The 13873-nt window shown below is 44.8% G+C and overlaps 2 protein-coding genes and 1 long non-coding RNA gene across 6 annotated transcripts in view; all 3 read left to right on the top strand.

Annotated features, from left to right (window-relative positions):
- LOC103393674 (uncharacterized) overlaps nucleotides 1-5863 on the top strand; it is an 11265-nt gene extending 5402 nt beyond the window's left edge. Inside the window, exons 6-12 of one of the 3 annotated variants that reach the window (XM_025064818.1) lie at nucleotides 133-244; nucleotides 412-423; nucleotides 663-701; nucleotides 2194-2403; nucleotides 2689-2718; nucleotides 3289-3416; nucleotides 4044-5863. In XM_025064818.1, coding sequence (XP_024920586.1) covers nucleotides 133-244; nucleotides 412-423; nucleotides 663-701; nucleotides 2194-2403; nucleotides 2689-2718; nucleotides 3289-3416; nucleotides 4044-4115 — 603 coding nt within the window. In that variant the 3' untranslated portion in view covers nucleotides 4116-5863. Of the gene's footprint in view, nucleotides 1-129; nucleotides 245-411; nucleotides 424-662; nucleotides 702-2193; nucleotides 2404-2688; nucleotides 2719-3288; nucleotides 3417-4043 lie in introns of all 3 variants that reach the window. The other 2 variants (XM_025064816.1, XM_008330719.3) reach the window with 2 other exon arrangements.
- On the top strand, nucleotides 5106-11066 carry pih1d1 (PIH1 domain containing 1). Of its 2 annotated transcripts, none has more exons than XM_008330722.3 (11): nucleotides 5106-5230; nucleotides 5996-6101; nucleotides 6873-6930; nucleotides 7027-7215; nucleotides 8816-8877; nucleotides 9683-9764; nucleotides 9903-9999; nucleotides 10267-10302; nucleotides 10386-10464; nucleotides 10679-10822; nucleotides 10958-11066. In XM_008330722.3, exons 2-11 carry the CDS (start codon nucleotides 6021-6023, stop codon nucleotides 10991-10993), a joined length of 864 nt encoding a protein of 287 aa, XP_008328944.1. In that variant the 5' UTR covers nucleotides 5106-5230; nucleotides 5996-6020; the 3' UTR covers nucleotides 10994-11066. The 2 variants fall into 2 exon arrangements, with proteins under 2 accessions (XP_008328944.1, XP_008328943.1); XM_008330721.3 differs by having other exon boundaries at nucleotides 10231-10302.
- Nucleotides 11067-12078: 1012 nt separating this feature from the next.
- The window catches only part of LOC107989864 (uncharacterized), a 3133-nt gene continuing 1338 nt past the window's right edge, over nucleotides 12079-13873 (top strand). The window contains exon 1 of the long non-coding RNA XR_001761383.2: nucleotides 12079-12366. This is a non-coding gene — a long non-coding RNA (uncharacterized LOC107989864). The remainder of the gene's footprint in view (nucleotides 12367-13873) is intronic.

The following is a 13873-nucleotide window of genomic DNA, read 5'->3' as shown; positions in this document are numbered from 1 at the left end:
GGGGGGTGGGGGGGTGTGGGGGGGGCGTCATATGGGAGTCATGTGTTTGTTCACCCCCCGTCTCTGCCTCTAAGCCTGCCCCTGCCCCTGGTCAGGGTGTGATGGACATTGTCTTTGTCCCCACCCTAGAAGGATTTTGACAAGAGCAGCTGCCAGCAGCAGACTTCTCAGAGGATCTCGTTCTATCACCTCATGTGTCTCTCGGCCAACGTTCTGGCCACCTCCCCTGAAGAGGCCCCCCCTGGTACGTGTCAAACCTGTTTGTTCTACTCATTCATCATATTTGTTACTGCCACTGCGGTTGTGAACCTGTAGAGCTGTGCAGTAACCAATCAGGGGAGAGATAACACAGAATTCAAATCCAGCTCTAATGAAATCTTCTTCCTGGTTTTCTTTCTCTCCTCGTCACAGGCTGCAGGTTTGGTGAGTACCAACCGTGTCCCCTTCATACACTTAGGTCTGCATGTGTGTGTTTCTGGTTCTGTCCTCGTGGCCGCTCTCCTCAGTCCGACCTGGAGGTCAGAGTTCAAGATTAAGAATCTGGGTCAGGTTAGAGTCAGGTGTTTCAGTGGACTGAGTGAGACGAGGATCGACGTATTGATCGATTAGATTCTTTGATCAAACCAAACCTGAACTCATGTCCACTTGTGTTCTCTTTGCAGACCCTGTGTGTGATCTTTACTCACAAGTGACTCCGTCTGGTAAGTCATGGTCATTTCACCTGTTAATGAGGCTAAAGTCTCCATTCACGCTGCACTGTCCATTCACACAAGGGGGCGGGGCCAGTACCAGACCAGACCAAATACTGAACTTATCTGGCTAACATTATCTGGCTAACATTATCTGGCTAACATTATCTGACTAACATTATCTGACTAACATTATCCGGCTAACATTATCCGACTAACATTATCTGACTAACATTATCCGGCTAACATTATCCGGCTAACATTATCTGACTATCATTATCTGGCTAACATTATCTGACTAACATTATCTGGCTAACATTATCCGTCTACCATTATCTGGCTAACATTATCTGACTAACATTATCCGGCTAACATTATCCGGCTAACATTATCTGACTATCATTATCCGGCTAACATTATCCGGCTAACATTATCCGACTAACATTATCTGACTAACATTATCTGGCTAACATTATCTGACTAACATTATCTGACTAACATTATCTGGCTAACTCTTCCATATTCTGCTAATTGTTCTTCACATTAGTTTGTGACTATTTCTCCCATAAGTCTTTTGGGCGTTTGCTACAACAACTTGTTTCATTTCCTTTTCCTTTTCAAAATTCATCGTCGACCTCTGCCCTCTGTGCCGCCCCTCAGACCCAACAACAGACGCTAACAAAGATAACAGGCCAATCAGGAAATGGTCCATTAGAAATGTCCAGGATAGTTTCATAACGACCCCCGCCCCTCAAGGTTCACAACCCAGCTGAGCCAGTAGAACGTTGAAAGGTCAGGGTCCACAGGGTAGAAGAGTGGATTGTGGTCTTGCCTTACAGCAAGAAGGTCACCTGTTTGAGTCCCAGTGGTAACTGAGGATCGTTCTGTGTGGAGTTTGAACCAGCAACCGTGTCACTGTATCTTTGTGTCAGCATCAGGTGAAAACACAGGAACTGGTTGAACTGTTGTTAGGTTTTAGCCCCAGGGAGTGGCAGATTTCTCAGATCTATTAAAGCCCCAGAGGTAAAACACAGAGCGTGGGTGTGTGTGTGTGTGTGTGTGTGTGTTCGTATAATGTTGTCACAAGAACATTTATTTTTGATGTGGTGACTGTATGTACTTGGTCGTCGACAGATCTTCACGACGTGTTGCTGCGTACTGTGGAATACTCGTCTAATGAGGTTCAATTAGAGCGGCTTCATTATCGTCATTATGAACACATTATCTTTTGTTCTGTTGTTGTGGTTAATGTTCACATCAGTGTTGGACTGTGTTCAACCTCTGGTTGAGGCCCGAGATGGTGGCTCAGCCCCCTGCTGGTTGTTAGCTCGTTGATGACATCACTTATTCTGAGTCTGTTCTGAACAGATCTAACACTCACCATGAGGTGGCGCATTTCTCTTCCTCCCTTCTTTTTTGTTGGACTAATAAACCTAACTCTTGGCCTTCGGCTGCTCTTGCTGTCTGCACCGTCCATGTTGTAAGACTTGATGTCTGCCTGCAGTCGTAGATCAGACCAAAACACCACCAACAGTGTCGACAACCACACCTAAATCAACAGAAACAACAACTGGACTGACACCACCACCACCAACAACAACAACAACAACAACCGCAGCAGTAACAGCAGCAGCAGCAGCAGCAGTGACGCCTTACAGCAGCAGCAGCAGCAGCAGCAGCAGCAGGTTACATACAACCGCAGTCATATCAAATGGTGAGTTTTAGAACTGGATGAACTGGTGCATCCATTGCACTGATTGATCCATTGCATCCATTAAACTCAATGGTGACTGAGGTTAGCTTTGATGCTAACGTCAGCTGCAGCTCTGGTGTCGACTGGATGTGACTTTAGAAGCTTGAATATGAAGAATTGATCTGGATTTATCCCTCTGTACCAGAGGCTGTGTTTCACCTGCCGCAGCCTGACAGGGGAAAAACAAACACTTGACTAATATCACCCCCCTCCACCCCGCCCCCACACACACACACACTCAGACAGGCCAGAGTTTAAAAGTGGATGGAGCGGGAGGTGAGGATTTTCTTTTTTTGATAATGATGAAAACATCAGAACAGATGTGAGGTTCTACAGCATCAGCATTTTAAAACAACACGGTGGAATTTTGAGAACTTCCTGTTTCTCTAACAGAATTATTGCAGAACAAGCCGTGGAAGTGGAAATGTTTATTTGCCGTCTTTGAGATTCTGCCAAAGGAAAAGGGGCAGAGACAGAAAAAAGAACGTGATGTGAACCAAGAATATTATGAAAATAAGTTGAAAACTAAGTCAAGTTAAAAAAAAACAAAATTCTTCAAAGTTACAGCCATGTTTTAAAAGTTGTTCCAAAATCTGAGTTGAACATGTGAGTATTTGACCAGTCACCATGTGACCAGATACCAGTGCTCACCATGTGACCAGATACCAGTGCTCACCATGTGACCAGAGACCAGTGGTCACCATGTGACCAGATACCAGTGGTCACCATGTGACCAGATACCAGTGCTCACCATGTGACCAGATACCAGTCCTCAGCCTGTCCTCAGTCTGAGTGCTTCAGTAAACATGTTGAACATCCTTTTAGTTGTCTCTGTCCTTCCACCAGGTGGCGCCACATTAATCCTGTACCTTCTGCTGATGGCCTTCGTCCTGCTCGTCCTGCTCGCCCTGCTTGCGTTCACGGCGGCTGTTTGGTTCTGCAGGAGGATGCGGGGCCAGTCACAGGAACAGAATGTAAGGGACACGTGTGTGTGTGTGTGTGTGTGTGTGTGTGTGTGTGTACATGATCACTCTGCGCTCTCTGAGTCTGAGTCTGTGGATGTTGAGTTCCTAAGAGACTCAGTGAGCGACCCCTGCAGGCGTCTGAACACCGGTACACATGAAGTGAATGTGTGTCCGCGGTCTTTGCTTCCTGTGTGTGTGAGGTGTTGATAAAGCATGTTTCCCCCTTGTGGTGTGGAGATGCATGTGGCCACTGTGTACCATCCTGAGACCCCGCCCCCTGGGTTGACCTCTGCTGTCTCAGTAAAATAATAAACACCTTGTGGTTTTGTAAGTAACACGTTCACTTCACAGAGCTTCTATTAATGAATCCTGATTAATTAAGATGAATTAGGAAAAATTGGGATAAGTCAACATTCCTGAATATAATACGTAAATATTTTGGTTTATTTGTGGCTGGTGCGGACAATTATATAAAAATATAACAAATCTTTATTCCAAGTATCATGAACGTAAATTCCATGTCACTGAAAAATGTAAAAATGTCCAGATTTGATGCCACAGAGAAAAGTGTTTTCAGTAAATGAACTTCAGTCTGTTTTCTTCACTTTTTTTGTTTTTTCGTTTGTTTCTAATCAGGTTTCTGAGCGAGGTCCAGAGACCGTGTGCCTGGACAAGTCGGTGGAGGGTTTGGGCTGTGACCATTTTTAGGTCCACTCTGTAGTTGGTCCAACAGAACAGAGAACTGAGGTTCAGGTGGAACAGACTCTGACCTGGACATTTTTCTCAAAAATGGTTTGCTCCTCAGTTTGCACCTCCCGAGGAGCTGCTGCTGTGGCAGTCCAGCACCAGGTCAAAGGTCAACGATGGTTCGCATCAGACTGAAGCTGAAGTCTGTGTAAACAAAGAAAAATCCCTTCATATTTGTCCATATTTATAGCAGACTGAAGAGTGGACGCTCACAGGCCGTGGAAACAGATCAACAGACCAAAGGACAGACAGAGTGTTTTTTTGTTGTCGCCTCTTTCTGTGGGAACTGAGTTCAAAGGTGAATGAGAAAATAATTCCATGTGCAGTTTAATATAAATGAAGGAAGGACATTTTCACTCATATAGTACGTCTGCGGGGCAGTGGTGGATTGGTGGTTAAGGAAACGGACTTGGGTCCGACCAGCTAGTAAAAGTTTGACAAGTGCATCGTCATCATGATTGGACAACCATACGAAAGGGTAAATTTGATGTGAATCCATCTTCTACTCCGACTCCAACTATCTGCATGTCCTCCGTCACTGCATCCATATCTCTCCTACCTGGTAGTTCCATCTCTGGCATCATCTTCTACTGATATATCCACTGTCCATTCTCTGTCATAGTGTATAGTAATAGTAATAGTTTCTAGTAGTGTAAGCGTAATCCGTGACTTTTTTTTTTTTGCAGTGTTGTGCATGACTAACTATACTGAATGACTAACTATACTGAATGACTAACTATACTGAATGACTAACTATACTGCATGTCCGGGAACAGACCCAAGACCTGAAAATCAAGATGTTGTCCCATATCCTGATACGTTTTTTCAAGCTAAAGTTACATTTGGTAACTCCTGCTGTTTTGATACAAACTAAATTTCTTTCGGTCGAGTTAATACGTAATTCTCCAGTTAAAACGTAATTCTCCAGTTAATACGTAATTCTCCAGGTGAGCTGCGCTTTGTTCCCGTACGCTGACTAAAGGCTTTTATTCTGAAATATCGTACAGGAAGTGCTGACATTGTTGACGCAGAGCGTCTGCATGAAACTCTCTGACCAAGCGCGGTGAAAGCAAAAGGTAAACACATGTTAATGTACACGCTTTCTCTACTTGCATGTGTGTGTGTGTGTGAGATACAGTAATAACACGTAGTACAGTGTGTATCTGCAAATAAACGACAAACAGCGAGAATGTGTGTGTGTGTGTTAAAACTAAGCTAACGTCTTCAAACGGAAAGCAGCGTGGACAAAACTCATTGGTCGGTTTAATACAACGTGATAAAGTTAAACATGTAGTTTTTCTTCTCTTAAATGAAGAACACTTCGCGTTTGTGTTTCATAAATAAAGAATAATTAGCCGAGTGTGAATGCAAACTGTGTTGCTAAGCTAGCTGAGGGTTGACGGTTACCGAGGCCAACTGTCGTTAACGCCGCGGTCGTTGTTAGAACTGCTTTATGTTTCACGGAAATCTCTAGAAGGAAATGCAGTAACACTGTCACAACAGAGGAGTTAGACGTTTGTGTAATGATAAGTAATGTTAAGTTAATGAGTTGCAGTTCTACCCCCTGCCACCAGAGGGCTGCAGATATAATGTATTCCCCGGATGTGTGTAGGTTAGGGTTAGGGTTAGAAGTCATCACGGACGAATAAGAGTGATGACAGCGTACCTGTATGCATGCTTACACCATCGTTAATAAACGTGTTCAGTGAAGAACCCAAGTTTCTTTATTTACTTAAGAAACATTACAGTTTGTATTTATTATTTAGCATGACGTCATACGAAGGGACTGACGGGAGACACGGTGTAACTGTCTGCGGTTGAACTCTGTTTTCGATCCTCAGTCACGGTGTGAATGTGGCCGTAGCCATGACGACAGACTCTTCCCTCCTCAACTCAGAGCTGGAGTTACAGCAGCAGGAGGAACTGTATCAACAACTGCTGTTACAGGTGACGGCACGTTTCACCATGACGACCTTTACGTCACATATTAGTTCATATACACAGCATCAACCTTCCAGAAACACGTACATGTTAATATAAATAATAAATAAAGTCATACAATATGACGTCACTAAGAAGTAGGTTCAGAGTTTGTTTTTGATGAAATAATGTCTGTCTGATCTGAGGACGTAACGATGCACGATTTAGTTTAGTTTTTTCACAGCATGAGCTCCAGTCAAATTAAATACAAAGATTCTTTGTTTGTCAGAACTATGTAACATGACATTACAACTGAAACAGTCTAATGTAACTCATTAACTGAAAATTGTATAATAATAAATCAAATAATAACAAAAAAAATGCATATTTTAAAATCTCTGTTGGTGAAGAACTCTGTTGGTGTCTGTGGAACACGTTCTTCCCACGTTCTGTTCCAACACCTGAACGTCTCTCAGCCTAAGTAGGACCTGACGTCTGGGTTTAACAGTCGGTCACAACTGACGGTTTTCTTGAGATAATTGTATCGCATCCTTACGTCCCCGGTCGGATCTGAGGAGACATCTCAGCTCTTTATATTTGATACTTTTATCTCCTGTGAAAATACTCCAGTTTAATTACTATTAATTTTGCCTTAAAACCTTCTAAATATAGAGTATTATTAGAAATAAAACACGTTTTCTGACTTTAATAGAAGGAATTCTGGGACAAAGTTCAGACTGTGAAACAAACCCTGAGGTGTTTGACTCTTCAGTCCCAAAGTCTTCTTTCTCCCCTAAGAGCGTGGGAAAGCTGCAGAGCGAGAGTCCAAGCTCTAAAGTCATCCGCCCAAAGCCAGGTGACCGTTTCCTCATCACATTCTTTTCCCAGACAAAAGAAAAGAGCCAAAAGTGGGGACCTTCAGCTTCTAGCTCTCATCATATCTTCACTACAGGCATATGTGTGAAGACGGTCTTGGAGGGAAACAAGGAAAAAGTTTTTGTCAACATCTGTCAATCAAACTCGGTCCCACCTCCTCCTGATCTCTCCAGAGAAGAGCTCGTAGAACTGCTCCAATCAGAGGATCCCAGTGGCTACAGAGTTCCCATGAGCCTCGGCGAGCCACATTCAGAAGTAGACAACAGTGAGTATCTGAAGCCAAACATCAGTGTGTGTCTGGATTAGATCTAAACAGAGACGGAGTGTCCTCCATCAGTCTTTCTGAGGTCCTCAATCTCCCCCAGATGTTCTGTTTGGTCTGTAGTGGGAGGCACAGACCTAGGCACAGACACAGGAGGAGACTATTATATGGACTGTTCTACTGCAGAGTTAGAACAATGACTTTGTTAACTCCAACTAAACCAGGAGGAACAGAAATGTTTACTTCCAGTGTGACAGAATTCAACATCTGTCCAAGAACCTGAGATGTTCACACGTCAACAAAGTCATTATAGAAACGCTGGAGGAAAAAAGGGCTTGTTTTTTAAGATTTTTGATTGTAGATCAGGATCAATTAAAATAAAGATAAAAAATCTTTTTTATATTAAATCTCTGAAACTAGATTAGCAACAATACTAATAAAGTTATTGAATCATATTGTGCCAAACGGCTACAGATAATGTAGACATTTATTTAGTATATTTAGCTCAGCTGCAGTGACCTCAGTGACCTCAGCTGCAGTGGCCTCAGTGACCTCAGCTGCAGTGACCTCAGCGGCAGTGACCTCAGTGACCTCAGCTGCAGTGGCCTCAGTGACCTCAGCTGCAGTGACCTCAGTGACCTCAGCTGCAGTGACTTCAGTGACCTCAGCTGCAGTGACCTCAGCTGCAGCGACCTCAGCTGCAGTGACCCCAGTGACCTCAGCGGCAGTGACCTCAGTGACCTCAGCTGCAGTGACTTCAGTGACCTCAGCTGCAGTGACCTCAGTGACATCAACTGCAGTTACCTCAGCTGCAGTGACCTCAGCTGCAGCGACCTCAGCTGCAGTGACCCCAGTGACCTCAGCGGCAGTGACCTCAGTGACCTCAGCTGCAGTGGCCTCAGTGACCTCAGCTGCAGTGACCTCAGCGACATCAACTGCAGTGACCTCAGCTGCAGTGACCTCAGTTACCTCAGCTGCAGTGACCTCAGCTGCAGTGACCTCAGCGGCAGTGACCTCAGTGACCTCAGCTGCAGTGGCCTCAGTGACCTCAGCTGCAGTGACCTCAGCGACATCAACTGCAGTGACCTCAGCTGCAGTGACCTCAGCGACATCAACTGCAGTGACCTCAGCTGCAGTGACCTCAGCGGCAGTGACCTCAGTGACCTCAGCTGCAGTGGCCTCAGTGACCTCAGCTGCAGTGACCTCAGCTGCAGCGACCTCAGCTGCAGTGACCCCAGTGACCTCAGCGGCAGTGACCTCAGTGACCTCAGCTGCAGTGACTTCAGTGACCTCAGCTGCAGTGACCTCAGTTACCTCAGCTGCAGTGACCTCAGCTGCAGCGACCTCAGCTGCAGTGACCCCAGTGACCTCAGCGGCAGTGACCTCAGTGACCTCAGCTGCAGTGGCCTCAGTGACCTCAGCTGCAGTGACCAGTCCCAGGACAAAACAAGGAACATTCAGTCCGGGTGACCTTTAGATTGACCACAGCTCGACACCCCCCCCCCCCTTGTGTTCAAACATATTTGAGCCCAAAGATGAAAAATAAATAACAGACCAAACGAGTCCTGTTTAGACTGTAATGGTTTTCTTTTCTCTGTTTCAGACTCACAGTGTTGTTCAGCCTATGACGTGGTGATAAACCAGGAGTTCTTCCAGAGCTGCCAGGTCTGTGTGTGTGTGTGTCTGTGTGTCTGTGTGCGTGTGTGTTTGTCCCCTGATCTTCCAGAGTTGTCCAGCAAAAAGTGAGTGAAACAAACAACAGCCTTTTTGAAAACCAAATGAGTAGAAAAGTCTTTAACAGTGAAGCATGGACAGCATATATTGACCAGTAATGCAGACTGAATAAAAAAAAAAATAGGCTGTGTTACCTGTTGTGAGTTTGAGACCGATCTCAGAAACACATCAGTCATGTTTCGCCTGTTTCCTGTTTGTCTAAACGTCAGTGACAGTAACGTCAGACCACCAATGTTTCATGAGGGGTGAGGGTGGGGCAAATGAGGGAAGTGGGGGGGTGGGGCAGAAACGGTAGTTTTATAAATGTATTTTAGTCCAAGATTACATAAATAAAAACATAATAGAAAGGACCTGTACCGTGACTGGAAACATATCTGTCACCGTCTGGGATGAGCCGCAACCACAGCACGTTGTTTTACTTCTTCATCTGTGTTTGTTTAAACCAGTTAGAACTTTTTGATTTTTTTTTTTTTTATCTTCCAGCTAGAGATGTAGCGATGCATCGTGAATCGGTTAAAAATCGCTACAAATGCGTGAAAATAAAAAAAAAAATAGGCTGTGTTACCTCAGAAAGTCACTGGTCAGACCATGACACTACACACTCTTGTACAGTAGGTGGCGCTATGCGCCTCAAACAGTTGGTCCTCTGTCCTTCACTGTCTCTGTGCAGCAGTGTGATGATGAGACCCCCCCGTCTCCTTGTCTCCTTGTCTCCTTGTCTCCTTGTCTCCTACAGAACGATCCCTTGTTTCAACAGTTTGTGATCCTGGTGTCGTTTGAGGGTCTGGAGAACAAATACAACCTGGAACTAAGCCGAGGTCAGTGTGTGTGTGTGTGTTTGTGTGTGTGTGTTTGTGTGTGTGTGTGTGTGTGTGTGTGTGTGTGTGTTCTGGGTGGGCGGTTGTTTTTAGTCCACAGCTGTGGCTGAGTTCTTTTCTTTTCTTTGTTCACTGCAGACTGGAAGGTTCTGAAGAACAGGAAGTTTCTAGGATCGATCAGTGAGCAGAACATCAGGACCAAGAGCAAACCAGTGATCCAGGAGCTTCTGTCTCAGTATGTTGACTGTCTGGACCTCTGTGATGTCACGGTCGTTGCTGTCAATCGCACGCGTTGTCTTTTAGCAGTGCTGTTGATTTGATGGTTTGATTCACGCTTCAAAAATGTTTTACTTGGAGTCAGAGTTTAAAAAAACAGTTGTCCTCAGTCCAACACGGGCTGGACGTCCTCTGGTGGTGTCTGTGTTGGATCAAGCTGTCACAGTTCTCTTTCCTTTTATACTAACAGATGTCCTTTGAATGACCTCCCTTCTCCTTCTCACAGACCAGTAGGAGGCGCCACCGCTACAAAAGCCAAAAGGTTTATTATTTTTCATTATTACTGTTGTTATTATAATTATTGTTGTTATCAATTTGTGTGTTTAAAAAAATCCCTCTCTGTAGACCAGAGTTTACTTTGCTTGTGGAGCCCCCTGATGGTGATCCTGAGTATCTTATAGCTGAAATCAGGCTTCCTGGAGTGGTGAGACACACACACACACACACACACACACACACACACACACAATAACATAATATGAAGAGAAGAAAAAGTGTCAGTGTAGAAAAATGGTGTTTGACCTCAGAACTTCAGGGTCACCACGTCAGAACAAACCTTCACTCATCTGTGTCTGTGTCTGTGTCTGTGTGTGTGTGTGTGTGTCTGTGTGTGTGTGTGTGTGTGTGTGTGTGTGTAGCCCTCCTCTGGATCTCTGCTCCTGGACCTGGGGGAGGACAGACTGGTGCTGACCGCTCGTCCCTCTCTCTTTCACCTGGACATCTTCCACCCCCTGCAGGTGGACCAGGAGAACAGCGTGGCACAGTTCAACAAGAGCACAGAGGTAAAAGAATCAATCAATCAATCAATCAATCAAAGTGCACCAAGCTCCGGGGTCGTTGTTAGCCGTCGTCGTCTCCGTCCGTTTGCTGTTGCTGTGGGGAGAAACCCTAACGAAGACTTTCCTTTGTGTCCTCAGATCCTCACAGTCACCATGCCAATTGTGTCGACATGAAAGTTTTTTATTTTTATTTTTTTGTTTGAAAAAAATCATGATGTGCTAATAAAAAAAATATTTTTCAGCAGAATCTTCTCTCTCTGTTCTTATTGGTCAATGTCCTCACTTTTCTGTTTTGTTTTTTTTAATAAATCGGCATGTTACGATTTTTCCTCAATTATCTGTTGAGGAGAATCCGTTCAGGATAAATAAGTAAATAAAAAAATACCAACTCTGAATGTCAAACTCACACAAGTCCAAAAAACAAAATAAAGATTTATTCAAAAACACTGAATAAGCCCCGCCCTCAAAAGTGTCCACACCCACGGACACGCCTCTTGTCTGAAGTGAGTGTGACTTAAAGCTGAACCAAGGACGAAGATTGAACAGGTATTTAAAAAAAAAAAAAAGAATATTTAGTTTGTTTACTGTTTCCATCCATAAGTACTTTCTTCGCCTGTCCTAACACTAGATGTCACTGTTTAGCTAGTGTGTTTCACACAGCACGCTAGGTGCTCTATGCTATACATTAGCGAAATGCTAATTACGTTCGTATTTAGAAAAGAAGTCACTATAGAAGTTTCAATGTGGATACAATGTTATAAATCTGGATCACAACCGGCTGCTGGTACTGGTACTGGTTCTGGTTCTGTGTCCAGGTGTTCAGCAGAGGGTCGGACCGTGGCCGCACTGACACCTGAGTTAGCCGTGAACAGAGGCCGAGGAGAGACACGGAGGACCAGGAGACACAGGTCAGTCACAGCCGTGTAAAATCCACAGGAAGATTTTGGAGCCCTCACTATGACGTCATCACTTCTAAAAACATACAGTATGTGCGCTCTGTTCGCGTGTTACTAGTTTACTTGGTGTAAATAAGTGATTGAACTTGAATATGGAAAACAGCGCTGCCTGTTGGCCTGAGTTTTGAAGTGCAACTTGATCACCTGGTCCTCCCGGACACCGACAGTCAAACGACAGTCAAACGACAGTCAAACGACAGCAGGAGACATATGGACGAGTCTCTGTGGCTGCAGGACTTTCTCCCTCAGAGCTTCAGTCATCTTTCTCTCCCCCATTTGTTCTCTGAGGTCATCCCTCTGTCCTCCCTAATCCTGCAGCCGCTCATCTTTCTGCCACTGTTTAATCCGCCTGCACACACACACACACACACACACACAGCCAGTTATTCTTGTATTGAATACTTGGACGCTCAGTAATTCACACAGCATGCATTCTATACACACACAGTCATGCTCCAATAGCACACACACACACACACACACACACACACACACACAGCCCGTGCCGTATAAAACCCCCAGTTTCCCTGAATGTCATCCATTCTCCGTCCTGTCCTGTCCTGTCTCTGCTGACTCCACACCTGTCCACAGGTACGTCTCTCATCGTCTCCATCGTCTGTTTGTCCTTCAGTTTGGTCTTTGTCTCTGGTTGCTGTTATGGTGTTAGCGTACAGCGCGTTGTCAGGTCGGTTCTACGTATCTCTGCTGTCAGACGTCAGGTCCATCAAAAACAACACCTGTTTACAGTGACCTTAAACAGATTTAAATTCACTCATACTAGGACTGTCCTCTGGAAGACTGTCCTCTGGAAGACCGTCCTCTAGATGGATTTTCCTTAATTCCCTGCTCCATCATATATGTCCTCTGAGACTGCGTCCTCTAGATGGATTTTCCTTAATTCCCTGCTCCATCATATATGTCCTCTGAGACTGATTGATCAGTGAGTCAATGAAAACACACTCTCATATATCTGTGTATTTGTACACAGTGTTTGTGTGTGTGTGTATTTATATGTATGTTGGTGGTATTATGGATGAATCTTATTTATTTTCAAATTTACTTTGGATAATTGAAAAAAACGTTCCATCAGGAAGAGAAGTTCTCTATCGCCCTCTGCTGGTTGGTAAAAGTGTAACGTGGCTCTATTGTCTTCATCTTCTGCAGGGACGGATCGGTGTGGGTTAAAGATTAATTCCGTGGCTGAGACAAAAGATAATAATTGAGAGTGGTCCAAAGAGAGGTCCCCACCTTGTCACTCGTGCCAAACATTTGCCCCCCCTCCCCCACCCCACCCCCCCAGTCTCCTGTAACTATGAAACTGTGATGTGATGGTTTAGGTATTTTGAGTCGGAGCCAGAGTTTATGTCTTTCAGAGCTAACTGCTAGCTGTGAGAGCTAGTTACACACCGTGTGTGTGTGTGTGTGCGTGTGTGCGCGCGCAGTCACAAGCAGTGACGTTCAAACAGTGGACATGTTTGACAGCAGCAACAAAGTATTTAAAATGTTAGTACTTTAAGAGAGTACACGTCATAGAGTACGTGACATCAGGACAAAACGGGATCCAAAGTATTGGTTGAAAAGAACACTGCCCCCGCAGGAGAAGCAGGTATAATGCTGCAGATGAACTGAGTGATAGGTCAAAGTGAATGCACTTGAACTGGTCAAACTGGTTTATCTGGTCAAACTGGTTTATCTGGTCTGACTGGTTGAGGGCCCCGTAGACTGAGGACCATGTAGACTGAGGACCATGTAGACTGAGGACCATGTAGACTGAGGACCATGTAGACTCATGTAGACTGAGGCTGAGGACCATGTAGACTGAGGACCATGTAGACTGAGGACGGTGCTGAGATTTAGAGACTGACCCAACAGGCTGGTAGACTTCCGTAGACCTGATTCAGATCTGTTGAAAACTGGAATGTAGCGTCAGATCTCAGAAATAAACAATCGTCCCTCTGATTGGTCGACTCCTCTGAACCTCCACTCAAACTCCAAATACACCCATTGTCCTTGACTAAAATTAACCCCGCTAAGACCAGTGACTGTTGTTTGGTGGAACTTGAACTCTTTCTAAATCCCCGTTAATACCCCCCCTCCC

Source organism: Cynoglossus semilaevis, chromosome 17 (assembly GCF_000523025.1).
Source record: "Cynoglossus semilaevis isolate Cse_v1.0 chromosome 17, Cse_v1.0, whole genome shotgun sequence".
NCBI lineage: Eukaryota > Metazoa > Chordata > Actinopteri > Pleuronectiformes > Cynoglossidae > Cynoglossus > Cynoglossus semilaevis.
Note: the sequence above shows the minus strand (reverse complement) of the source record. Positions and strands in the feature narration are given on the sequence as shown.

Coding starts and splice junctions, on each gene's coding strand:
- pih1d1 (XM_008330721.3), top strand. CDS start 6,021: ATGACGACAGACTCTTCCCTCCTCAACTCAGAGCTGGAGTTACAGCAG. Junction 8,878..9,682: donor AGTTCTTCCAGAGCTGCCAG/GTCTGTGTGTGT, acceptor TGTCTCCTACAG/AACGATCCCTTGTTTCAACA. Junction 10,303..10,385: donor ACCGCTACAAAAGCCAAAAG/GTTTATTATTTT, acceptor CCCTCTCTGTAG/ACCAGAGTTTACTTTGCTTG.